The sequence below is a fragment of the Nematolebias whitei genome, chromosome 10, assembly GCF_014905685.2.
Source record: "Nematolebias whitei isolate Nwh7 chromosome 10, NemWhi1, whole genome shotgun sequence".
Classification (NCBI taxonomy): Eukaryota; Metazoa; Chordata; class Actinopteri; order Cyprinodontiformes; family Rivulidae; genus Nematolebias; species Nematolebias whitei.
In genome coordinates this window covers 13,758,138-13,785,149 of record NC_056507.1, presented here as the reverse complement: position 1 = coordinate 13,785,149, position 27,012 = coordinate 13,758,138, and the positions used below count along the sequence as shown (strand labels likewise).

The 27,012-nt window shown below is 38.4% G+C and overlaps 3 protein-coding genes and 1 non-coding gene across 4 annotated transcripts in view; 1 reads left to right on the top strand and 3 right to left on the bottom strand.

Annotated features, from left to right (window-relative positions):
- LOC119415989 (carbohydrate sulfotransferase 6-like) lies at positions 1–7,667 on the bottom strand. Its single transcript, XM_037683159.1, has 2 exons — positions 7,564–7,667; positions 1–1,292 (listed from the first exon to the last, which is right to left on the bottom strand). The coding sequence occupies exon 2, from the start codon at positions 1,213–1,215 to the stop codon at positions 1–3; it is 1,215 nt and encodes a 404-aa protein (XP_037539087.1). The 5' UTR covers positions 1,216–1,292; positions 7,564–7,667.
- Positions 7,668–12,875: 5,208 nt separating this feature from the next.
- tmem231 (transmembrane protein 231) lies at positions 12,876–17,177 on the bottom strand. Its single transcript, XM_037682670.1, has 7 exons — positions 17,039–17,177; positions 16,092–16,258; positions 15,141–15,269; positions 14,871–15,014; positions 14,309–14,390; positions 14,112–14,217; positions 12,876–13,043 (listed from the first exon to the last, which is right to left on the bottom strand). The coding sequence occupies exons 1-7, from the start codon at positions 17,175–17,177 to the stop codon at positions 12,881–12,883; spliced, it is 930 nt and encodes a 309-aa protein (XP_037538598.1). The 3' UTR covers positions 12,876–12,880.
- Positions 15,839–15,999, bottom strand: LOC119416541. The gene has a single exon (XR_005187093.1). It is a non-coding gene; the product is annotated as a U1 spliceosomal RNA (small nuclear RNA).
- A 3,018-nt stretch (positions 17,178–20,195) lies between the features above and the next one.
- The window catches only part of gabarapl2 (GABA(A) receptor-associated protein like 2), a 9,253-nt gene continuing 2,436 nt past the window's right edge, over positions 20,196–27,012 (top strand). The window contains exons 1-3 of the mRNA XM_037682669.1: positions 20,196–20,386; positions 21,871–21,926; positions 23,397–23,569. Coding sequence (XP_037538597.1) covers positions 20,353–20,386; positions 21,871–21,926; positions 23,397–23,569 — 263 coding nt within the window. The 5' untranslated portion in view covers positions 20,196–20,352. The remainder of the gene's footprint in view (positions 20,387–21,870; positions 21,927–23,396; positions 23,570–27,012) is intronic.

Below are 27,012 nucleotides of genomic sequence, written 5' to 3'. Positions count from 1 at the left end.
TCAGTGATTCGTGTTTTGAATGTTATCAGTCTGCTCTGTTTTAGCTGGTATCCAGCTGAACTGAAATGGCTCCTGTGGAACTAGCAGGTCTATGTCAAGTCTCTTCTGCTCTTTTTCACTGTCAACAGTCCTGTAGCCGAGCAGTGTCATGGCTCCTTTACACACTTCCTGGACACGCTTGACCTTGCTGTATGGCAGCAGGGTGCGCCAAGCCTGGGAGACGTCAGCAGCATTCCTAGAAGTAATTTGAAAAGCCTCTGCTGCAGTGCCTTTCCCCTTTCCATGAGTCTTCTTGTAGATCCATTCGCCCATCTTTGTGGTCATCTCTAAACCTACAAACTCGTAAATGTCACTGACTTCCTTTAGTGGGTCTCGGGCCACATCTTCATAGCGAACCATTTTGTAACGTCCTTTTAGGAACGGAGGAGCTTTCAGGATGGCCCTCTCGTTGATGCGTACGTGGCTACGACAAATTTCCTGCAAGACTTTATACTCAACTTCTGCTGCAGGTATGTCTTCCTGCTCCAAGACTATAGAGCTATCTCTCAAAAATGCTTTGGGTGATGCCGCTCTAGAATTCATCACAGCCCGAGGGTCCCGGACCAGATGGATAATGCGGAGGTCCAGGCTGGGGTCTTTCAAAAGGGGGTAAAGAGACTCCAGCTCGAAAAAGCGCACTTCTTTTAATACCACATGACTGTATGTGCTACAAGCTGCTTCCACCTTCTCCAACCCCTGAGCATCACATTTCTGTAAGCACTGAGTCTCGTTGCTAAACTTGCCTCGTTGAGTGAGGGAACAAGCCGGAGGCGAGCACAGTGCTCGACTTTGAGTCCACATAAACAAGGAGGACACATTGTAGTTTTCTGGTAAATAGGGATCCATTACTGAGAAGTCACACTGGTACAGACTCCGCATTAAATCTCTCACAGTCATTCGTAGGAGCCTGGCACCAGGTTTCTCCACCTTGGACCACACATGCCAGGCGGGCTCCATTAGGTAGAAAACAGACGGGTGCTGACTGAAAACCTGTCCAAGGAAGGATGAACCAGATCGCCACGATGACAGCAGCAATACGTGAACTTTGCCTTGAGGAGAAGAAGACTCACAGGGACCGAGCTGAACATACCAGCTGCAGAACAGCATCACAGCTGCTCCCTGCAGGACCACCAGGAGTATTAAGGCGTTCAGATTAACTCTGTATCGAGGAATCATGGTGGTGGGTTCCTCTTCGCTTCGACTGGAGAATATCAACCTCTTTTTGTGCTTTATGGAGAAGAATACTGCCTCTTCTGGAAAAAGAACAAGACAACGAGAAGAAATGGAAATGTACACATTAGACTGGCATGCAACAAAACTCTGTGTTGTCATTTGGCAAAGTTTTTGTTTAGATTCATGATTCTCCAAGTTGTTAAAATGTGGGTGTTGACCCTGATGTGTTCATTACTATGTAGCTGACAAAACACTACATGTCTAGATTAATCAAAAGTTTAGCAATGTAGCATGAAGGGACCCCTTCTTTCATGACTCTTCTTCTTTTAAAACTGAAAGAAAAAAAAACATGAAGTTTGTTCTTTCAACTGGCATCTTTAAAATGAGCTACAGATAAAAGCATTTCACTTGTGCACCATGTGAACATCTACAATGACTACAAGTAAGACCCATTGGTTTGGGCACCTGCAATGCAAAAAGTGCTGATGGAATCACAGAACTGAAAGCTAAAAATGAAATTTGGTGTTGTTACATGTGTGATGGTGATCTAAAATAACCAGATTTTCCTCAAAATCAAAATGTTTTTCAATCGCAACAAAACAGAAAATATTAAAATAACTGTTGACAGCAGCTCAAAACAGGATTAACTAATGAATGTTGATAACAACTTGTTTTACGATCAATTGATATCATAAAAACTAGCTTAAAGTTGTTTAAATCTATCATCTAGATAGCACACCTTATCTATCCTGGGATCAATCCGGTTGCGTTATGTACATGCACTTCAGTGTCTTTGCATAACCGTGCAACAAATCTGGAAAATCCCAACACTGTTACATATGATTTTTTTTCTCCAAACAACATACCGTTAAATTTGAATTAGTATCTCTGTTTGCTTTCCTCACTTTTTCCTTTCCCGGTACCATAAAATGTGTCATTGTCACTTCTCTGTTGAGTTTTTTCCCCTCTCGCAGCTGTCCCTGAACGCAGCATTTATACTTTTTTTTTTTGGAATAATTAAATATAATTTAAAATCCAATGAAATCAATGCAACTATATGTATTCTTACAAAGTATTGTGTTGCTGATATTTGGCTGGGACTCTGTAAAAAAATTCCAGATCAGGTGGAAACCTTTTAAAACCATGTTAGTGTGAATGACAGGAGAACAAACAGGAACCGTCACTTACAGTAACTGTAACTGGGCACAGATCTTAACCACAGGGAAATAATCCAAGAAATAGGTGGTTTTGCATGCAATGTTTTAATTTCTAGTAAGTGAAAACAGCAAGCAGTTTTCATTCAAAACCCAGGACATATGGAACACTTTATATTTGTTCATTTCAAATACCAACATGGGTCTTACTGAGCACTAAACAAGAAAACATTAAAAACTTGTAAGCTTTCAGATGAAACTAATGCATTAATTTGCAACATTTACCTGCTTGTCGTTTATGTTTAGAAACATTTACACGTTTTGTAAAATGCTCCTTCTGGCATCCTCACGTCTCTATAAAATTTATTTTCTTTATTTAATTGACTGTTTATAATCACGTTTTTGGGTTTAATGTCATTTTGTAACAATGTTCAGAGTCCATAACGACGGCTTGAGTCCCATCTGTTACGTTCTGATGGATATTTGGTTACTGGTTACCAGATGAAATACCTGCACGATGCTCCGGTGACCAGGTCATCCAGAACGGAGCTGCTCGTTGCCTTTCAGCTTATCGGTGTGCTCCTCGCATAAAATTTGTGTTCATAGACTTAAATACAAGAGGCTGAAGCATGTGTTCAGCTCTAGTCTGAATGAAGAGAACTGAATTATTTATTCCAAAGTCATGATGGAATTTAAAACATTTAAAAAAAGTTCACTAGCATGAACACAGAGCTTTCTGTTCAGTGATTACCTCGCATATTTTTTGTGAGGCAGGGCTGGATACGTGTTTGTGAAAGTCTGTAAGGCAAACTGAATAATAAAGGCAGCATTGTAGCACCTGAATAAAGTTGTTGTGTTTCAGTTTGTCAGCTACAACAGCGCACCCTCAGGCGAGATTTGAACTATGATTTGTTGGCTGTTTATTTTATTCACATTTTTCACAAATGTGATGTATTTTATTTAAGGAGGCTTTGACAAAAGATACGTCAACATAAATACAAACATATGAAATTAAAAAGGTACTAACTGCAAGGTCATAAAGACCTGTCAAAAATAAAAAATATATAAAGAAAAAACTAAATCTGCACAGTTTTTTTCAAAAACACAAAGGGACTTGTTTGACTCTGCCATATTTGTTTACCAACACACACTAAGGCAGCTTTAATGACGGTCATGTGACTTCTACGTGGTTTTTGGCAGATGCCACTCTGTGTTTTGTTTACATTGAGTGCATACCCACATTTCTGAACTGCATATAAACATAAATGGAAAACTGCTGGAGTAAACTCAAATTGCACAATTTGATGTAGTTCAGAACAGCCTTCATTATGTTTTATTTTATAGTTAGTGCCTTTAAATATTAATTCATCACATTTATACAATAAATGTAACACTTATTTATTATTACGTCTATTTTTTTATACTTTATGCTGAAAAGGGTAAAGTTTTTTGTCTAAACGCTCTGTATTAATTATCCTGCTTATAGAAAAATACTATTTTATGACAGCTAATCTGTTATTTCTCTCAGTTTTTGAAGGCGAAAGAAATACCAGATTTATCATAACATCAATCTGGATACCCAACAAGTGGGCCCTGAGCACAAGACTTTCTAATTGAGAGAAAAATGTTTGATGCAATTTCAGAACATTTATCCAGTCAGAATAAAAAAAGAAGCCATTTCCAGCTTGGATGTCAGAGTAAATATGTTTGACATTAGGTAATTACTGGCTAATTAAGATTTGACAGAACACACCATACTGAATGGCCAGTGTGCCAGATGGAAGGGCACAAAAACACCAAATATTATTTATGCAGACTCAAGATCATTCTTTCAACGCCTAAAACAACTGCAGCTGAGGCTTGTCTGAGTCATGTTCCTGTTATCAATAAAGAGTCGAAAAGTATGTAGAAAGAGAAAAGGAAATAAAAAAGTCCCTCTTCTTTTCAGAAAAGTGACAGAGTAAGTGTTTTATCAGAGAACGGCAATTAAGTCTGTCAAAGTAATAAATATCAATAACAATCAGAAGTCCAACTACACCTTGGAGTTTAAGTGACTTTTGCGATAAGTGATTTGTGATTAAATATCAATACTAGGTTTGATGAAATGGATTCTGATCCGATCAGCTTATCAGAATCAGAATCAGAATAAACTTTATTGGAATTGCACCGAGGTACAACGCGAATATGTACGTACAGTCGTCGTTATTTAAATATTAATTATTATTATCTTATTACTGTTTTTCTTTACAATGTATATTTTTGTTGGATGCAACTGGGACCCTGTGTACACAATTTCGTTCCACCATATGTACCACATATGATGTGAATGACAATAAAGAAACCTTGACCTTAATGGTGATATTGGGTTTTATGATTAATAGGCTAACATGGTATGGTAGGTGAGCAGAGGCCCTGAAAGGTACCAATCTGATACGGTTGCAACTAAACAAGCTGGACAATACAGACATGCACAATTATGTATTCATGAGTTGTTTTATTTTTTGTTTTTAACTTTAAGTTGCTCTGAGACTCTCTTTGGCACGTTTACAAGCATCTCTGAAAGACGTCTGGGAGACATTAATGGAAAATGAGTCATGTCGGAATGACCAAATGGCATCACTTTAACAGTTATTAAAGTCAACATTACACAACTCGTGTCTGAAAAACCAGGAGGAAATAATCCTTTTAATTTCCTTACTTTTTAACAGAAACATGTGTTCAAAATACAAAATGTTCAATATACAAATCACCTGAACGTACCCCTAAAATAAGAGGGCCTGCACTTAGTACTTCAGCTTGGTTTGAAAAACTGTGGTATTGGTGCAGCACCATTGTCTTTACAAGAGGTCACAGACTTGTTGATCAAATGGTCATCGTTCTCTGATTTATCGGAGCTCATTTTTACACATTTGTCTTAGAAACAGCTAAACTAAAACTCCACAAGCTCTATGATTGATGTGCACAGGTTCATTAGGGCTGCTGGTCACCTCAGATATTTGTAATACCTCTTAGTCTTTCTGTCCAGGGTTTATTATCACCAGTGGCAGACCATTCATAAGGGCAGGTGGGGCAGAGCCCCGCATAAAAAAAAATAAATAAAAAAAAACATTGGCCACAAAATAAGTTCCTCCTAATAAATTATGTAAATGACTTGTTTACTGAGCTTGCTGTATATTTTGTTCTGTGTATTTTTCAACTATTTAGACAATTTTAAGTGTCATTTATATTGTTTTTTAGTGATTCATCCTCATTTTTTTTTTTACTTATTTATCGTTATAGCGCAGTACCATTCAACAACCCACGTTCTTCAAGCGGATGCGAACGTGCCACCAGTGATCCAAACAGGCAGGTCCAATAGTTTCATTTGGGGCGTCTGATTTTCTGCCCCGTGGACACATTCAGCTGGTTTTAGCATATTGATACCTCTACCTAGACCTGACAAGAGCTCAAACCCAGAAATAGCTGCAGCGAAACCTGCTGAGACCAGCAGTGGAGATATTCTATTTTTAAAATCTATTTGGAGAAGACAGAACAGAGGAAAGTCAAGAAACAGGAAATTTTTGCTAACATGGTAGGACATTACCTAAACAATTCTGTGGCCTAAATAACTTTAAAGAGTCAACCCATTGTAAGATGGTCACCACAACCAAGTGACCTTAAAAACACAAGTGGTTATAGCTTAACGCATTTTACAGATACTGAGCAAAAATCTGATGTGGTAGTAGCTGAGAGTCATTCACAGCATATACTCAAAGCGCCAACACTACATGAAAAATATTGCATTATTGCATGAGGTTATGCATAATGTTGCTATAAGGTTTAACCAAAATACTCAAATATTTCTCAGCATATCTTGAGCTCAGTCTAAATCTCTGGCATGAAAGACAGCGGTCAATATGCATTTCTTCAAAAAAATTCCATGCTATAAATGTACAACAATTGTGTTTATACACAATTCACGTATTTTAATATTTAAAAAGTATGACCTATGATCTGACTAGACAACTGACTTTTAAAAGTGAAAACAAACTTTCGTTAAACACCACATTTTTCTATAAATACACTCTTTTTTGTATGTTTCAATTTGATACTTCATATTAAATATTTTTTATTAGTCAGTCATAGTACAAACACAACAGTGGAGGGGCATAAACCCAAGTAAAAAAAAAAAGGTAAATGTGACAGTTTTTAGTTTTTTTTACCTGACATTATTTGCAAATTTCTTCCAAAGAACAGAAATATACTACCCAATTAAACCCTGCTTTTACCTCTAGCCTACATCTACAAAAATCTGGCCTCAATTCAAATGTTTCTAAGGATATGAAAAAGTAAACTTATTTTTTAAGTAATATGTAGATACACGTCTTTACTTCCACATTATCCCAAGTTTTTGCTAAATGTGTGATTAGTTCACATATTCTAGACTTTAAAAAAACAATATTTTTATATCCTAGTAAAATGGCAAACCTTCAAAATAAAGTTATTTTATTGGAAACTTTAGTTTAGTTCTTACATTTCAGGAAAAAATTAATAGATTTTCATAATTCCCTTTTTTCTCCAGCTCTAGCAAGTCAGAGCACTATCATAGTTTTCCTTTATCACCTTAAGTTTCAATATTATTTCATTTAATTAGTTTTATGAAGTCCAAAACTAATACAATGCATTTGATTTCTTTAAGCTTCTTGCATTTATTGTGAGATTTTGTGAATTTAAGTGTGTGCATAAAGTATAAAACTTCAAATTACCACCTTTAATTATAAGCTGGTCATAACTTAATCTATGAATAGTTAATTACTTCCAACTTCTACCAATGTAGCAGAACATTCCTTAGACAAAATAAAAACCGCTGCAAAAATGCTCTTCTAATAAGGTCACAGAATTTGCGGGGTGACAAAGTTGGGTACGACACCCTTGTTAGCTCCACACGCCGGACATCCCTTAAATCTGATAAAATTGGACTTAAGAAGCGCCGTGTCCTTTTCTATGGGATGAAATATTAACAATAATAAACAATGTGTTTCCTTTAAGTCCATTTCTGTGTGAGACATCCAGAATTTCGAAGGCTTAAAAGTTCGTAGCTAAGCTAAAAAAAAAAAAAAAAAAATAGTCCCGAGTTAAACGGGGTAAATCGAGTCCAGTGGGCAGTTAACTTGTTTTATTTCTCTTCTTTTGACATATAATAATCAGAAACGTGTACCTTTAACTTGCCTAACGGTGCTGCCTTCCCTCGGTGTCGGTGCGCAGTGTCCCCGCTGGCTGCTGCGCCCCCGCGGTGTAACCCTCCGCTCCGCGCCGCCTTCGGCTCACAGCTCCGGAGCTCCGAGACGTGTCCAGGAGGATTCACGGCTGTGGGTGAACTGGTGGTGGTAGGCAGGTCAGAGGCCGGTGGGTGGAGTTCAAACGAGCAGTGGGCGGGACCAAACGCGTCTGTGGTCTCATCCAGTGCACACAGGTGTTGCGAGAAAACCTGTAGTCTGCTGAGTCAGAGCTCCTAATCACAAATTAATCTTGTATAGGTCCAGAACATTAATGCACATTTATGTTACTAATATATTTCAGACATTTTAATGCATTGTTGTACAATTCTTGTCTTATGTAGGAATCTAGCAGTTCAACAGTCCTGGATCAAATGGTTTATGGTGAGAGGTCTGCTGCAGGTAGGTCAGTTCACCGGGACTCGTTGCTGGTCGCAGCAGTTTAGCACTGTCTTGCTGGAATATGTAAGGGTTTCCCTGAAACGGACATCTGTATGTTGTTCTAAATCATGTGTTTTATGTTCTGCAGATGTGTAAGATGTCCATGCCAAAGGCACAAATGCACCCCCATACCATCAGAGAGGCAGGCTTTTCAAACTGTGTGCCAATAACTGGCTGGATGATCCCGCTTTAGTATGAAGGACACAACAGCTGTGGTTTCCAAAAAGAACAAATCTCATCGGATTTAAATGTTATATTTAAAGTTTAGATTGTGAAGAAGGTTCTCCTGTGAAGTATGCCTGAGCTGTAGAGCTCCAGAAAGGGCTGTGCTTGCTCACCTGTTTTGACAAAATCATGTTATATTTATTTTGGGATGATAGCAGGTTTTCGACATTTGTTTTGTGCAATGCACTTCTGCCAAAAGTCATAGCACAGTATTCCCAATCAAAGCTCATATATATATTTTTCATCCATCCATGTTAATGCAAATTGTAACTAAAGACATTATAAATGAGTACAAGACTTGGTACAGATACCAGACTGGACCAGTGCAGGACTGGTCACGTGGTTCTTGCTGTGTAAAGCAATACAGGATTGAAAGAAAAGGATGCACCTGGTTCCTGTGTGATACGGACTCATATCCTGTTTGATTCTCAGCATCCATATTCAAAGCTTTCTGGCCTGTTTTAAAAGGAAACAGCTGGGGCGACTTTACCCTCAAGCACAGATCTGGAATTAGTTTGAAACAGTGTTGTGTAAAAACAACGAAGAAACCAATGCTCTGTCATTGAGCTTGAGTTTTGGTCTTGAACTTTTTTGAGTCAATAGATACTCTGTGTGATGGCACCAACTTCAGGCATATTGCTTTTTATTGCCTCTGTAAAACTAAAACTGCAGTTGGGCTTAACCTATAAAATTTTGTACAGAAGTTTTACAGTAAAGAAATTAAACCTTGCAGATTGAGGTCAACTTCAGTGCCAGTAGTGGCAGTAATACTAATAACAATAATAACAACTTTTATTATACCAGGTAATTGAGAACCGGTTCTAATTTATAATGACGAACTGGTTCAAAAGGCAGCAACTCAAGTACACAAAACAGTAATGATAAAAGCAAAAGACACAACACAACTGGCATAAGTTAACGCCTTTAATACATACTACTGTGTACTCTATTAAAAGAAAGGAAGCAAAGCATTGTGAAAATACGAACAGTGACAGGCATAGTAAAACTTAAAGCAAGTACTGTACAATGATCTTGTACATGTACTGAACTTCTAAAAGAGGAGAGCAAAATAAAGTGAGCTTTAAGATCTGTTGCAGATGGCTCATCTATAACAGCGGACCGGAAAGAGGAGCGACCAAAGGAGGTACTGTACAAACTTTAGGTTACTAGAACACAAACTGTCATTTGCTTTGTGGATAGTAAGAAGTAGGTAACAATTTTTCTATTGAGGGTTTTGTAAATAAACAAACCGATAAATTTTTCTGCGAGAATGAAGCGATGGCCAGTTTATCGGTTTATTACAGATCATGGTGGTGTGTATTAAATGAAGCTCCAGTACAAACCGGATACATTTTATACTTTTATTGGATGTAACTGGGAGCCTGTGTACACAATTTCGTTCCACCACATGTGCCACATGTGGTGCATATGACAAATAAAGAACCTTGAATTGCAGCGTGATCCAGTCTGTGAAGGAGTTTCTGAGGCAGACCTGTGCATCGCTATAATCCAGGACTGGAAGCGCCGTCATTTTAAGAAGCTGTTTGGCAGAGTGTGTGAAAGATGTATTTATTGCAGGATTTGACCTTTGAGATTTTCTTTGATGAAAGACTTCTGTAACATCATGCATCCACTCATCCATTGAGCTTTTTCTTTCTGGGTTGCGAGGAGCTGGTGCCGATCTCCAGGCCTCCCTGTGTGAAAGGTGTGGGATGACCTGGACCGGTCGCAAATCCTTCACAAGTGTACAGAGAGTCAAACAAGGTAAACAGACCTACACTATCACTCACACCAAGAGACAAATTAGTTACCAATTAACCCAGTATGCATGCATTTGGTTTGCAGAAGGAAACTGGAGCACCCGGAGAAAACTCATGCATGCACGGGGAGAACATGTAGACTTCACACAAAAAGACCCAGGTCCAGCTTCAAACCATCTGGAGAAGCATCATCCTTTATCAGCCCCACTTTATAAAACTTCCATCTGACGTATACGGCTTCCGAGTTTGTTCGGTTGAGTTTTTATGGCTTGTTTTACTTTGGTCTGTCTTGGGTCTCTGGGTTAAAGTTCCTCCCTCTCATCTTTTTGGTTCTGTTAGAACTTGTCTTGATTTCTTTTGATTTTGTTTAATCCATCCATTATCTTTACCCGCTTCTTCCTTTATGGGTTGCGGAGGTCAACTCAGTCAGTCTTTCCCTCATTTGCATATTGTGTTTTACTTTAGAGTTGTTTTTTCTTCTTTCTGGACTTTAGTTCACATCTGGTTTCTATCACCAATCATCTCACCTGTCCACATTAGTTCTCTGCTCCTCAGTATATTTAATTGTTTTCTTGACATGCTTTATGTTTTTGTGCTTTGGTTATGACGGTATTGTATTAAGACGTTTAGATCCTGGACTTGCCATCAAGCTTGATTTTGACTCCTCCTATGCAACAACACCCTGTGACCTGAAATACTAAGATGCAAATGAGAAATACTTTTGATAAAGCAAATGCTTCGACTCATTAAGGCTCTCTAAAGGTAACAGAGTACTCTCTTTCAGGTGCAGTCCAGGAAGTTTTTAACATCCAAGTGGGTGGTGAAGGTTATACACCATGTCAACAAGTTCTACATTTTTTGGCCAGCCACCAAATGTCCTTGAGACATTCCTTAAACTCATTCGACCTATATTCTATTGAGATTTTGTGGGCTTTCAAAATAAGATTTGTAGACAAAAAAAAAAGAGCATGCCTCTTTGAAAAGCATTTTAAAGGATGATTTTGATGGATGTGGTTGATACCATAACTCCAAAGATTCACATACATATAGATGTACAAGGAAGAAGTTTAAAAAAAATAAAATAAAAAATAACATTCACTTTTTCAGGAGGAATTCATTTTAACATGAAATGTAAGTCAAACAGAACGATCAGACATAAAAACACCAACATTCATATTTTAAGGGTTACTGGGTGTAACTCGTCAAACTTTCTGGTACACATAAGGAGTGAGACATTTCAATGATCTAATTCTGTGGTTCTAGGCCAGATGAACACACCCATCAAAAACAAAATGGAATTTGCATATTTCCAAAAGTCACATGTATTCCCTCCCACTGACTCACTGGTACAGTGAGGATGATCAAACCTCGATCAAAAGAACAATTTGTGGTTTTTAAACCGCAGAATTGTTTTTCTTGAATTTTCACAGTTAAATTTTTGCCTAATCCTAAACCAATTTTATGTTTATTTTATTTTAAACTCATATTGACACAATAAATAGTATTTTTAAAAGCAAAGATACTTTTTTTTAATGACTGGAGGAAAAAGTGGGCACTGGTAGCGTTACATTGTAACCAGGCTAAAAGAATTATGCAATTATAAGTCAATTAATGGGGAAAAGTTGCAAATCTATCAATTAAATAAACAACACAATAAAATATGCAAAGGTTAATATAGTCATAAAAGTAAACAAAGAGCAAGTGGGTGTTATTTACAAAAATACTTTTAGGTTTAAATCATTTTTATTTCTATAACTTTGAATTTTGCTTTAAAAGTGACTCATCCAAGGTGAAAATTAACCTTTTGCTAAATGTATTTAAATACAAAAATACTCATAACATGTAAACAGTACTGGTTAAATAAACCAATAAACTAAACCAAACTTATAGACTTACCCTATAATTTAGCTGTTATTTTAAAATGACTCATTCTCGACAAAGCGTGATTGACAGATGCTAAAAAAATAACTGACATGGTTATAAGGAGAACACACAAAGCTAAAATATCAAAATTATATCAGTTTTTTTATTTACTTTATCACACAACATGTACTATACAAATAACAAAAATATAGAAAATGCATTCTTTTTTTTTACAATTCAGTTGCTAGAAAAACAGCCGTAAAAAAGTAGAACTAGAAAACTAAGAGCTAAAACTTCACTTTGCTGGTGATAGTTCTGCTGCAGAAAATAAGTATACAGTTTGAGATTATAATGCAGAAAGTCCAGATGTTTTAGATAATAAAATATGGACTTTTTAGTAGATTATCTAAAAAGATTAATTTTTACGATAAACGACTTACTGAAAATTGATTTTGAGCAAAAACAGGTGAGAAATGATGATGTTTGTTTGTGTGATTCCTGTATTGACCTTCCAGGTGCATAAATGTGCAACAAACTTATCTTTTATGATGTATTGTTGTCTTTACAGTAAATAGTGTTTGTGATGAACTTCACTAGGACTACAGACTTTTATCAGCATGCGTCTGCAGTTAAATAAATATCACAGAAGGTTTTTATATCAGTGTTTGTCTTGAGCCCAGACTGAACAATCAGTTCCTTTTTCAGCACTGGTCTCAGATGGTTTTACTGGTGTAGTGGGGCTCTCAGGTCAGAACATGCTGGTATTTTTATTCGTTACATTTCACTTTAACAATATGTTCCCCAGGTCGTAAAATATAACATGACTCAACCTAAAAGATCAACAAATTCAGTTTGAGTTCATCATGCAGAACATTATCAACATGGCGTTAAAAGACAAACACTGTATATGAGGAGCAAATTGACAAAAGGTGTAGGCTTCATCTAGTCAAAACCTAAACGTAAAAGAACATCAGGACAAGTGAGGTTTTCCAACAGGTATGGGTACGGTTGTTAGAACCTGGTTCTGGAAAACAAATCTCTGGATGCGTTCAAAGACCCACAGGAAGATAAGGAGGATGCTGACGTACTGTATCCAGGCAAACTTAATAGTTTCCCAGAAGCCGGGGCGATAAGTGGAGGGAGACGGTTAAGGCTGAAATGTTCAAGAAGATGTTTATTACAGTTATTGTTTATGAGCTTTATTAGAATCTAACCACAATTATAGTAACTCTACGTGAGCCACAGTCCAATGAAGCGTTTATTGGGAAACATTTTCTGAAATTAGTCATTTTTCCTGCATCAAATCCATAAATAAATTAGAGGTGTTTAAAGGGAAGACTTCATTAAATATCAGAAATTTTACATATTTTTGGAGACTGCCTTTTAAAAGCATAGACAACAATGACTTTGTCGCCTCCAGTGCTTTTTAATGGTGGCACCTAGTCCTATCCAATGCTAAACAAGTTTCTAAATAAATAAAATATATTTTCATCCATCCATAAACTTTAATGTGGCCCAAACGAAAAAGTTCACCCACACAAAATGTGCATCAAAACAAGCGGTTTGGTCGACGTGTGCTTTTACTTTTTTGGGCGTTTCGAGTTACCAAGGTGATGTGATTCACCAAAAGTAACCCCTAAATCTGCAGGATTACAACGAGAATGTTTTAAATCTAGTTTAAATTGTTTTCTTTTTGAAATATGAACGTGCTTTGTGTTGTCGTCACTGTATGTGCCCATATAATGATAGAATTTGTTCTCTGAGAAATACTCAGTTGGAGCAGCAGGTAGCAGCTAGTCTTCCTCAAGAACATCCCGACATATAGGCATGGCAGGGAATTGAACTTGTGACTGTCCAGTTGCAAGTCGGCTGCTCTACCACTGCTCCACTGCTGTCCATATCTCGTGAAATACTGGATGGAAATTATTGAAACTCTCATAATGTAATAACTGGAGGCTCCTCTAATACTAATTAGTCATTTTGTATCAACTAGATTTAAAATGACCACAGCTAACTTAACTAACTCAAAAATGGCTATAACACAGTAATTTTTAGAGATATTGAGCTACAACTTGGTGAAGTAAGTGGACGATGGTGATCCCTAATATGACACAATTCAGCATCGTATTAAATAAATATGTGTGTGTATATTTTGTGTTTACACACAGACAAACTCCTGTCCTGCATATGTTAAAGGATATCTGATGACCTCCATCGGGTAACGGATTTCAGCATTCAGCTCAAAGGGAGAACCAGAAGCTCGTCCCACTGTCCAGACTGGCATCGGACAGGACAGGACTGTTGTTACTAACACAGAAAAAAAGGAAATTATATTAAATATAATTCACAATCCAGTACAATAAACACATAAACAAAACAAGTTAATGTGTCAGCTTACGGTTTCTCTCCTGGTAACTCCTGATAATGTTGTTGAGGTCGTACGTACTCGCGAAGGGGCTGGAGCCATCGATCACAGACACCTGGTTATCAAAACAAGAAACTATATAAAACTTTAACTCTTTTCAGATACTGTAGTTCTGTATTTGTATTGTGATGATAATGAGAGCCAGACAGAAGATGTTAAACAGAACTGATTGTGGGCAAGTTTATACAAAAACTTAGTCTTTTATTTGGTCAAGTTTTATGATCTCAGGTACAACACAGAGACAAAACATGGGTACCTTCACCACCATTGGATGAGCAGACATACAGTATGTTAACTTCTCTAAAATGTATTATTATCTTATATTTGTCTACACGATTGCGTCCTTCTCCTACATGTTTTTTTAATTCCGTCTCACATTTTATCTCCTCTCAGTCATAAATTTCTGGTGAATTCTGTCTAGTCTGTTATATTCGGCTCCTGCTTTGCCTGTGTAAAGTGGATAACAAAATACCTCGGTTGTTGTGCTGAAATTTGCATGTACAAATAAAAAAGGAGTGGCACAATGTGTTCTCACATTGTAAACGTTGTACAATCCCCGGTGAGGCAGAGGAGTCTTCTGCTGCAGTCTCAGGTCTCCACTAATGAACAGCTTGGCTCCAGGAACAGGAGAGGAGTGCTGCACAAAAGCCAGGCTCTGCATCACTACTGTGGACATCCGCTGGCAAAAGAAAAGCTCCTCTTTAGCTGAAATGGTCACTGTAGCAGCGATGTTTGACTTGATTTAAGATGCAAATGTCAATGATAAACATAAGACAAAGAAAATGGCAACTGGAGGAATACATACAAAGAGCTGGTAGCTGAAGGTGAGCAGCAGCTGAACGCTGTAAACTTGTTCATCAGGTTTCAGAGGAAGCTGCAGCTGGAAGATCAACAGGTCCAACTTCCCATCCATGTTCAGATCCTCTTCTCTCACCTGTAGAGTGTGTTCACGGAAAAAATTAACAATTTAGGTTATCATATGGTCATAGTGATCATAGTGCTCATAAAGAGAACAGTTGCAGTATGTACATCTGAGCATGACCAAATTAACATCCTCCTTGATATAATTTTGGAGAATCCCTACTTTATGTTTCTGCTTTCCCAAGCATTTTGCAATAAACTTGTCTTTTATTTCTGTGCATTTGTTTTTTCTTACTCTGCAGATCGTTTGATGGTTTAATTCGTTTAATCGTTGTTTAATTTCTACAGGGTGAGAAGCTCGATCATCCGGGAGGGACTCAGAGTAGAGCCGCTGCTTCTCCACGTCGAGAGGAGCCAGTTGAGGTGGCTTGGGCATCTGTTTAGGATGCCTTCTGGACGCCACCCTGGTGAGGTGTTCCGGACATGTCCCACCGGAAGGAGGCCCAGAGGAAGACCCAGGAAACGCTGGAGGGACTATGTTTCTCGGCTGGCCTGGGAACGCCTCGGGATTCCCCCGGAAGAGCTGGCCCAACTGCCTACTTAGGCTGCTACCCCCGCGACCCGACCCCGGATAAGCGGGAGAAAATGGATGGATGGATGGATAATTTCTACCAGAAATTATGCAGTCGAGATTCCCACATTTGGGGAATTTGCAGGGGTCAGCAAAACCGGAGTGCACTGACTGAGCCTCACCCTGAGTGAACCACCTTCATGATCATGGTATCTCCCTGCCAGGTAAGTATTTTTTTAATCCATCCAGAGGACCTGACTTAACTTTGTTTGAGTCCTTGAACCTTCTACAGTTTTAAGGGAAATGCATGTAATGTTTTCTTACTGAGACAGTAGGGATCCGTAAGTTAGCTCCGAGCATGTTGTTAAGGTGAGGGAATGTGCCCCAGGCGACATAATGTCCTTGAGTATCAGTCGCTGCCACCAGCAGAGTCTGGTACTGGAATCTCACAACTGGCTGTTCTTCATAAGTGCTTTGTTTAATCCAGAAACCTGAAACAAAAGTAACTGAAGTCAGCGAACATGCATGTTGACTCATTAAAACGGAGTGTGCTAAAAATAAGGAGTTATTAAATTAATTCATTTTTGTGAAAAAGCAAAATACCTGGTGTCAACTCATGAATATTTATTGTAAGATATTGTTAAAGTTTACTTGCACATTTTATTTTCAACTAACAGACAACATTTGAACATTTATTTGAGGTCGTGGGAATAATGATCACACTATGTCAATATTTTTCAACATTTTACGCACTGAAACAAGCCAGTCCGTGCCAACATTAAATACTTATCAGCTGGATTTTTGATTTCTGTAGCTGCAGAATTGCAGGATTTCTCCAACACAATTTAGTTAAAGCTTTCTGTTTTATAAGATAATGACTTAATTATTATTAGACTTATTTTTACACAATGTTCACAAACATAAGTCCCATCAGCACTCACAATATTTAATTTAAAAAATATTCCTGTAACATATTTTACACATAGCGTTTAAGTATAGAAAGAACAATTTGGGTATAAAAAAAAATCCCAAGTATTTTACTCTCTGATAGGTATAATTTTGGATTTGTCTGAAGTTATTTTAATTTTATTTAGTGTAAAATTTGGGGGTAAAATGCTTTCATGTGTGTTTCTGTTTGACAACAGTTTAAAAGTCATTTAATAAAAGTGGCCTTGAGATAAAGCAGGAATGTTTAAGTACTATGTAACATGTGTGAAGTTTCTTATTCAGAGCCAGAAACATTGATTTGGTGTTTTAGTGTTGATACTAACCTTGGCTCCTGTAAGCAACCAGCAGAGGTGCGATGTATGTAAGGCATAAAACAACAACCAGGAACAGAGTGGCCTTTGTACACACACTCGTTTTGTACCGAATCTCAGCCGGGTGAGAGTACACTTCGTAAAAGGCCATAAGTAAAGACGAAAAGAGCGGCTATTAGCTTAGTGCTAACGCTAACAAAAAAAAGGTAAGTGAAATTTCGCAGACACACAAAGGAGCAGCGCAAACAAGAAATAGCCTCTAAGTTATGTGATGTCCATCTAAATGCTTACGGCGCAATAAAATCACCCCCCAATGCGAACAAGTTACGTTTTACGATGCTACTTTTGTTAGCTTCTGTGATTAGAGGAGCGTTAGCTCCAGCGCCATGTTCAGCGTCTCGCGGTTACCATGACAACCGATGTTGGATTTCAGGCTGCGTTCAATGTCCGTTCAGCAAGGAACTGAGATCCCTACCAGTTTATCTCCGTTGTTTGTGTCTCTTTGCAAATCTTTTACCATACCATACCATACCAATTTATTTATATAGCACTTAAAACAGCAACAAGGCCAACCAAAGTGCTGTACAAAAGAACACAAACATGCACAGCGGACAGGAAAACATAAAATAGAAATACAGATACAAATAGCAGCAGAAGCTAACTAAAATGGCCAACAGAGTAGAGAACAGACCGGACCAAAACAAATCACACCGTGTTAAAGGCAAGCGAATAGAAGTGGGTCTTCAAGCGAGACTTAAAGACTGAGAGTGTGGGAGCCTGCCGGACACTCAGTGGCAACTCATTCCACAGTCGTGGACCTGCAACAGAGAAAGCCCTGTCACCTCTGAGCTTACGACGGTTTTCTGGGACTGAGAGAAGCATCTGGTCTGCTGACCTCAGAGAGCGCGGTGGGACATATGGCTGCAGAAGATCAGTGAGATAGGATGGGGCGGAACTGTTCAGTGATTTAAAAACATACATGAGAATTTTGAAATGGATCCGAAGGTGAATGGGTAGCCAGTGCAGGGAGGCCAAAACTGGCGTGATGTGCTCTCTATAGCCTGTACCAGTTAAAAATCGGGCTGCAGCATTTTGGACCAGTTGTAGACGAGCAATGGAGGACTGACTGATTCCAAACAGAAGTGAATTGCAGTAATCAAGCCTAGATGTTATGAAGGCGTGGATCACTGTCTCGAGGTTCTTTTTGTTGAGTATAGGCTTCAGCTTAGACAGCCGTCTCAGCTGAAAAAAACAGGATTTGACCATCATGTTTACGTGACTGTTGAGTTTTAAGGACGGGTCCATTATCACCCCCAGATTAGTCACCTTTTGTTTCTCTAGCGGGGCTAGAGAGAATAGGTCAATGTCATAGTTCATGAGTGAGCCACTGGGATGGAACAGCATGACTTCAGACTTCTTCTCATTGAAGCTTAAGAAGTTTAAAGCCATCCAGTCCCGGATGTCAGCCAGGCAGTCAAGAAGAGGCTGAATAGAGCGTGTGCCTCTGTGCCTCAGGGGGAAGTAAATTTGGCAATCATCGGCATAGAAATGAAAGGGTATGTCGTGTTTGCGGAAGATAGCACCTAGTGGCAGCAGGTATAAAGAAAAGAGAAGGGGACCGAGGATGGACCCCTGCGGTACCCCCCACTGGAGTGCGGTCGATGCCGAACTAAAATATTTGATATTGACACAGAAGGTTCTGTCAGAGAGTCAATAATCGGTAAATTATATAATAATCGGTCAATAAACAGAAGTCCCTGAAATTCAGTACTTTTTGCCCAAAGTTTCAAATTTCGATGTAATTAGTGTCTTTGTGGTTCTTTTTCTATAGTATTGAGCCATGCATCTGTGGAGAGATACCATTTTTATTGTTTTTTGAACCTGTCCAGAGGACCAGACTTAACTTTTTTAGATTTTTCTACCTGGATTATTGAGCATGCATCAGGATATCTGTGGAGAGAGTTTCTTACAGGTCTGAACATTCCTCACTGTACTGCAGACACCACACCGCACACATCAGCTTGGGTTTGTTCTGTCCTTGGGCTGGACCAGCCTTGGTCTGAGGGTCCTGTTGGGTTTAAAATGTTCTCCTGCAGTAAAGCTTGGAGCTCCACACACTAGACTTTTTTTTTTATTATAAAGCCTCCCAGATGGAAAGCAAAATGTCTTGAACTACAAAACAGAACTCTAGTTGTTTTGATTCTCAACATTTTTTTGATTACTTACCTAGGACATACCACATACTTTTCTGCTACCTAAAAGGTACAAACTGCAGGGCACACAGGACATTTACCTAGTACTAAAGTGGTATGTACCAGGTAAGTTTATGGTACAAACTTGATACATAGATACCTATTAAGTATCCCTTATAAGTACCAGGTGCATACTTGGTAAGTATGTACTCGGTAAGTGCAAGATTTGTCCTTGAAAAGTATCTAACTATCCTGTGAGTACATAGTACAAACTGGTCTGTATTATGCATTTTACAACCCTTTTCTTTAAATCACATTGCTGTTGTTTGAGGCTGTTTTGCATGCCGTTTACTATGTGTAGGGACATATTTTGCCTGTTTTTTGCTGTTGGATTTAATCTCTTCTTGGTCATTTAATGTTGTAATTCCATACTGTCTGGTTTTTAATTGGTCACAGGTTGTATTTCATTTGTTTTATTATTATATTTATTTTATTTCTCTTCTGCATCACTCATTTTTACTGACACTGTTGCATGACTTTGTGGTATTTTTGAAGTTGCTCAGCATATTCTTTCTTATGATTGTTATTCAGTTTTGTGTTGTAGATGTTTTACATTTTGTTACGGTTGCATCTCTGCAGCCGTTTGCTGGTTTTCATGGAATTATCTGGACATAAAAATTTAAGTACTGTATCTGAATATTTGTTCAGCTTCTGCTGTGTTAACATTATTAGATGTGGAGAAAAAAATGAAATGAATATTTGGATTGGGCACTTAAACACGTTTTACTATGCATTACTTTATGTTTTACTGTATATTTTATGAAAAAATTTTTAAACTTTGTATCCATAACGTATGTCACTGCAGTGAATAGTAATAACAAATACTGTATTCAGTTTCCAGTAAGTGAAAAGAAGGTTGAGCCCCGGATGTACCGACTTTCTTACGGAGCCCTTGAAGGCAGCATTCTGTCAGACGGTGACGTCACCTCACTGGTAGTCGGACAGCTGAAAGGCAGACTGAATTTTTGACGTTTTGTTTTGATCGCGTTTGTTTGGATTTCTGGACGATTCGACGACATTATCCTCTAATTTCGGAGCTCTGACGTCACGCCTCAGTGCGGGGATCCAGCAAAGATGAAATGGATGTTTAAGGAGGACCATTCTCTCGGTAAAACAAGAGAAAGGCTTCGGGTTGTTATGAAACAAGAGAGGATCTTCTTGTCGTGTCACGCAGCTTCCTTTTGCTTTATCACCCTTCATATGCGCAGTAATGCATGTCGTTCTCTTTTTATAGTCAACCTGCTGTAAACCCACACACAGAAATGTTGTATCTCCTGTTTAACTGCTTTATCATCGTTTGCAAAACAAATGAGTCAGCTGATTGGACACTGTCACCTATAATGATTTAAATGTTATAAAAGCCATTTTTAGTCAACTCAGCTTGGAATAATTTAATAAATGTACCTCAGCTGTTCTGTGTTGGCATCTTTAGGAAAATTTAGACTCATTAACTTAATTAAACTATAAATGTGTTATGACATCTGTATAAACTGAGTGTTTCCTGAATATTTAAATCCATTGGCTTAGAAGACTATTGAACAGACTTTTGTATAGTTTTCCTGATATTTCTGTTACTTAAAGGCACATAAAACAGCTTATTCTGAACTATATGAAATAGTGAAGTTTGAAAGAGTTTATTCCAGTAGTTTTCCAGATATAAGGATATGTAAATCTGAAATGCAGGTAAGCACTGAATGTAAACAAAGCAGTCAGCTGAATTCTCTGAAAGTCTTGTGTGCCTGAGTCATGTGACTGACTTGTACAGGTCATGGTCTGTAAACATGGCAGAATCGGACAAGCGAAGATGTCGTTTAGGTAGAAATTTAAGCGTGAACTTGCTGCCAAACGTCAACAAAAAGAGAAATATCGAGTAAAACAGCTGTTAGAAATAAATGTTGGGAATCAAGCGGGGAAAAAAAAACAGAGAATGGCATTTAAAGTTACGTGGCATTTGCAAAGAAAAGCTTACCATTTCAACCTAAACTATGTTTTTATTTGCATACTTTACTGAAGAAATCTGAACCTAAATAAACACTAAAATGTCTGACTTCTCCATGTTGACCTGTTTTCAATCACTTTGGCTGTTTTCATAAGGAAACAAATGCAGATCTTGGCATTAGGTCACAAATTCTGCCTTCCATTTATTAATTTAAGAACACGTTCACCATCGCTTTAGGACCAGTCTTCATGACATCGCATCGGGTACCTTTATAACTCAGCTTCTGTGTTGAAGCTCTCATCACATCCCAAAAGTAGGCCTCTTATCTGGGTTAATGAAAGCCTGCACCTAAATGGATCCAGCGCTCCACCTTCCCCCCCAAGGCCTCTGCTCATTTTCTGCCTGCTGCATGTGGTCCTGCCTGAATGCACCACGATGGCAGACAATGGGTTTAAAATCACTCCAAAGCAGCTGTTAGACATATAACCTGTTAATAAGCTGCTACTAAAACGGATAGTCCATGTTTAGCTCTGTGTTCTGTGTGAAAAGCTGCTGCAGCTGCTCTTGCTGTGCATTTATGGATCTCTGTATTGAACAAGGCCCCACTCATCCCTTTAATCTGACTTCCTGTTTGTTTGCTGTCCCTCCCTCAGAGCACCGATGTGTGGAGTCAGCCAAAATACGCAGCAAATACCCCGACAGAGTACCGGTGAGTAGTGGAGGAGCGGGGATCTTTGGCATTTGGGGGAACAAAATGGAGTGATGGAAAATCAAAAGATAAAGAGCAGAGTTGTTGTAGGGGATCGGAGGAGAAAACGGGAGTATTCAGTTTTATTTTACTCAAACTGATTGAAGTTTAAACAAAATAAAAACATATATATTTTTTGAGAACTCTTCAAATGGATTCATACCCATGTCTGTGTGTGTGTGTTTATGTCTACCCGTTAGCAAAATATCAGAAGACATGGATGGATTTTAATGAAACTTGCAGAAACGATAAATTGACAAACCTGCAGCCTAATTCAAGATGGCTTCCACAGCCAGCTAAACACCACAAAACTGGCTATAAATCAGCCAAATTTAAATATTTTTTTCTTCTTTTGGCTTCCTAAGGGGGTCGCCACACTGAACTAACTCGCATGAAGAATTGGCTTTTTAAAAATGTTTATGTCGGATGCCGTTCCTGACGCTACCACAGACCACTGAGCTACTGTGTGGAGCAGAGAGCTGCTATTTCGGGCGCCTGGGGGAGCAGATGGTGGGGGTTGAGGGCCTTGCTCAAGGGCCAGATGGAGGCAGGTGAAAATGTTTCCCACCTACATTTTGATTTTGTCAGTCTGGGGAGTTGAACTGGCAACTTTCCAATCACAGGCTCACCTTCTCTAACCGCAGCGCCACCACTCCCATATTCCAAATGAACAGATATTAAGCTAAAATTAGGTGTGGTCGTAGCTGAGACCGACTAACAACACATATTTAGAGTGCTAACTGATTTAAAATGAGTTTTGTTTTCAAAATGTTGCCATTAACTATGACTGTATGAGTCAACTCGGTCTGTTAGCAAAATATCTGATGAACCACTGGACGGATTCTAATAAAAATTTCAAGTAATAATCACTAGATGTACGTCTGCAACTGAATACTTTTTGGAGGCAATCCAATCCAAGATCACCACCATAGCCAACGCAAAGTAGAAAACATAAAAATAGCCATAGTTTGGTCAGTTTGATGGACAAAATGCAGGAATCTGGGTGGTAGTAGCTGAGAGTCAATCATAATACAAATTTAAGTGCTACTTATTGTAGCTCTGCTTAAAACTTTTATTCTTGCTATTAAGGTAACCTTTGTTTGTCTGTTAGCAAAATATCTTGACACATTCAGTGACATTTGAAAGGCAGAGGGCAATATGCATTCAGTCTACAGATGCCAGGCCTTAATTTGGACTAAATTAGGGGTTTCCCGATAGTTTTTCTTTTAACAGCCAACATTAGAAGTGATTCTTATTTATCGTCTTTACAGATCAGTTTCTAGTAGCGTTTGATGCAGCCGGACTCATTAATAACGTCATTTACAACAATAAAACCAAAGGAGCAAACATCCATAAAGCTGTAATCAGTTGGTTACTACAGGTGCTGCTAACTGCACAGAGTGAGCTGTCCTCTTGTTGCGTTTGCTCCAGGTGATCGTGGAGAAGGTCTCCGGCTCCCAGATCGTGGACATCGATAAGAGGAAGTACCTGGTGCCCTCTGACATCACGGTGGCTCAGTTCATGTGGATCATCAGAAAACGGATCCAGCTGCCTTCAGAGAAAGCCATCTTCCTCTTCGTCGACAAAACTGTCCCCCAGTCCAGGTGAGAGAGGCATGATACATGTCAAAAAAATACAATTTGTGACTGAAAATAGGAATTAACAAGGAGAGTGAAAACTCGTTTTGCTGAGTTCTTTGTTTACATTGAGTGCATGCCCGCATTTCAGAATTACCCATCAGTATATCTGAACAACTAAACTCTTTCAAACAGCACCGTCTGATACAGTTCTGAATAAACGTGTCGTTTTATGTTTGATTTTATGAGCAGGTGGTTTAGTTTGTTCTGAACATTTTGAGGCTTTTTCATAATCAAATCCAACTTTTGATTTAACTTCACACCGACGATGGAGAACTTCCTCATTACTCTGTGTGGCTGTGGTGTCATTGCACAACAGAGCAGCTCATTCATGTGCTCATCTGTAAACGGGAGAATACAAGGATTAATCCGAAGGTTCAAACTTTATATAACACTAGAAAACAACGACTACAAACAGCTGATTGTATTCCTGAACGTTTGTTTGCTAACACTTTGCTGCAGGCTACCTGCTGTCCGCTCTGAGTAAAGCATTTTTAGACTGAAAAGTAAATAAATCCTCTGGCGCTGCAGAAATAAGTCGCTGCACCCTCCCAGAGCCCAGCCTCTGCATAAGTTCACTGAAAGTGAAATTTGGACATGAAAAACTTCCATACAAAACAGAAAATACCATATTTTTATGTACACAAGAACATTTTGTGCACGGAGTCTGCAGCAGCTAAATGCACGTGATGAACTGATAACTTTATGAATTAAAGACAGTATGTTTAATAATTAATAGCAAAGTTTTAAAAAACAGACCTCGCTGCAGTATTAGCGCTCACAGTGTAAGCTGTAAATACAACTCAGCTTCTAACAAACCAAATCTATTGTTAATTCAGATATTTTGCTAACACAACAGTGTTGCTTAATGCGCCTTATAGTCGGAAAAATACAGTATATAAATTAAAATAATAGAAGTAAAATCCCCCCCGTTTGTCTTATGTAGGTCACAAAATATTTATTTATGAAGTGTATTTTGGAATCAACATGAAAATTCTGTATCCCTAAAATAAAATAATGTTTTTTTTTTTAAAGAATGTATTATTTGACAGCAGTGCTTAAAATCACAAAAGGTGCAGTAAAATGTTCAAATCCAGGTTTCTTGTGTGTTTTTCCCCTCAATTTAAGAAAAGGGACGATTGATTGACTTTGCTTTGTGAGAGATAAATCTCTCATTCAGAGAGGATTAGGTCACGCCTTCATTTTCAAATTACACACATCCCAAATCAAATAACCTTTTTCTACCGAGGCTTATTATTATTATTAATATGTTGGGTGTCAGACGTGCCATTGAATTTTATGTAAACAGTGTCACTTCACCTTCAGCACACAAGCATTCAGCGTGCCCGCCGTTATTATCCAGGTCTCGTTTGCTCGAAGCTCAATGATGTAATCAGCTGAGAGTGAGTTTTCAATGTCACAAAGGAGGAACAGAACAATGAACGAATAATTTGATCCACAGCAACTTCTGTGAGAAAACCGTCACCTGTTCACTCATTGCTTTTCTTCAACTGTCCCAGATTGAAAATTTAAATCGAATGCATATCACCCACTGCTTTTCATGCCAAAAAGACAAAAAAAAAACGCTTTTTGTTTTGAGCAATGAGTGTTTCCAGAGATATTTTGCTAACAGCCAAACAGGGTTGACTTCAACACTTAATGCTAAACATCAAAGTTCATGCTCAATAATCCAGGTAGAAGATCCAACAAAGTTCAGTCAGGTCATCTGAATGTTTTTTTTTCTTTTAAAAGACATTTCATCCTTCATCCAAAGGACTTCATCAGTCACCCCACCAAACTGAGTCCCACAAGCACCACACTCACATAGTGGACCAACCAGTTTGCTGGTTTCTGGAGTCTGCCCTCATCTTATCTTATCACCAGCAAACTGGTTGGTCCACTACGTGGGAGTGCTACTTGTGGGACTCAGTTTGTTGGGGCTCCTCGGACTGATGAAGTACTTTGGATGAAGGATGAAATGTCTCAACAACAACAACAAAAAGAAACCGTCCAGATGACCTGACTGAACTTTGTTGGACTTAATGCAAAAGTTTTGCTAAAGTTTTGCAAATGTCTCTAAGCTACTACCACAACAACATTTAGCAGAATATCTGTTAAACTTATTGAATTATAACCATTTTTGTGATGGCTAATGTTGATTAGCTATGGCAGCCATCTTGAAGCGTGTTCGCTGCTAAATGAATATCTAATGCTGGTTTCCTGAAAGTTTCATTAAAATCTGTCCAGTGGTTCATGAGATATTTCTTGTAACTGATACACTGACAAACACACAGACAAAAACATTATCGCCCATCTTCACCTTTCAGCAGCGGGCAATAACAACATAAATGTAACTAATTTTATCGAATGTCCTGATTGACGTTGAATAAATGTGAGTTTGTAAAACTGAAACTAACAATTCCTCTGTCACTTGGAAGAGAAAGTTTAGATTTTTTTGAGGTACGGTTACATGGAGTAGTTATGAACAGTCAGGATTGAACCTGCAGACGTCGGAGAGATTTACGTTTTTAAAACCATGAAGACGTTTTACTGAAAAGCTGAGCTAACAGCAACTCGGAGTGTTCTCGTTTAGGAGCGAATTTCCGCCAGCTCAAACAAGAAATGTCAAACTTTCCCAACGGATCAAGCAAACACTGAAATGAATAGTTCATTTTTACGCCTTGCCACTTTAGCAAGAGGCAAATGTTTACTTTGTCATGTTTTGTCTCGTCCGTGTTGCTACGCCTCGTAGAACTGAAGCAGCCGGATGTAAAAACACGTACAGACGACAGCAAAAACTGAATGTTTACAGAAGTGATGACGACGTGTCTTTTTATGAGGAGATAAGAGGATTATCTGCACGAGTACACAAAAGAAAACTTTCTTTTAGAAACACAGACCAACTGATACCAAATTTTAGCTCAATATCTGTAAATCTGTTATAGCTATTTTGGTTTTTGCTAAGTTTGCTTAGTTGTGGCAGCCATCTTGAATTGGGTTCAATAAGGCACAGTACACGGAGAGGTGTATTGTACCCCCTTTGAGACAAAATTGCTATTTCCACCCCTGCAGTTGGTTCTTTAAACTCCGGCTCAGTGGAGCAAATACAGCATCTGCTCTTCATTTTTCAGCTTAAAGATTTATCACTACCAGCAATAAAACAAAAGCATGTGTTGTTTATTGTGTTTTTACTTTCTTAGTTACAAACAGAAAAATAAAATACTGAAAACTATTGCTACGTTATACTCCCCACCCACCTCCAACATTAAGTTGATTCATTCCAACGTTAGCTCCACTGGTAGCTGCTGCCTCGCTACTAAAACTACGCCGCGTCTTTTACAGGTTTTGAACCCATCCTTCCATCCTTCCATCCATCCATCCATCCATCCATCCATCCATCCATCCATCCA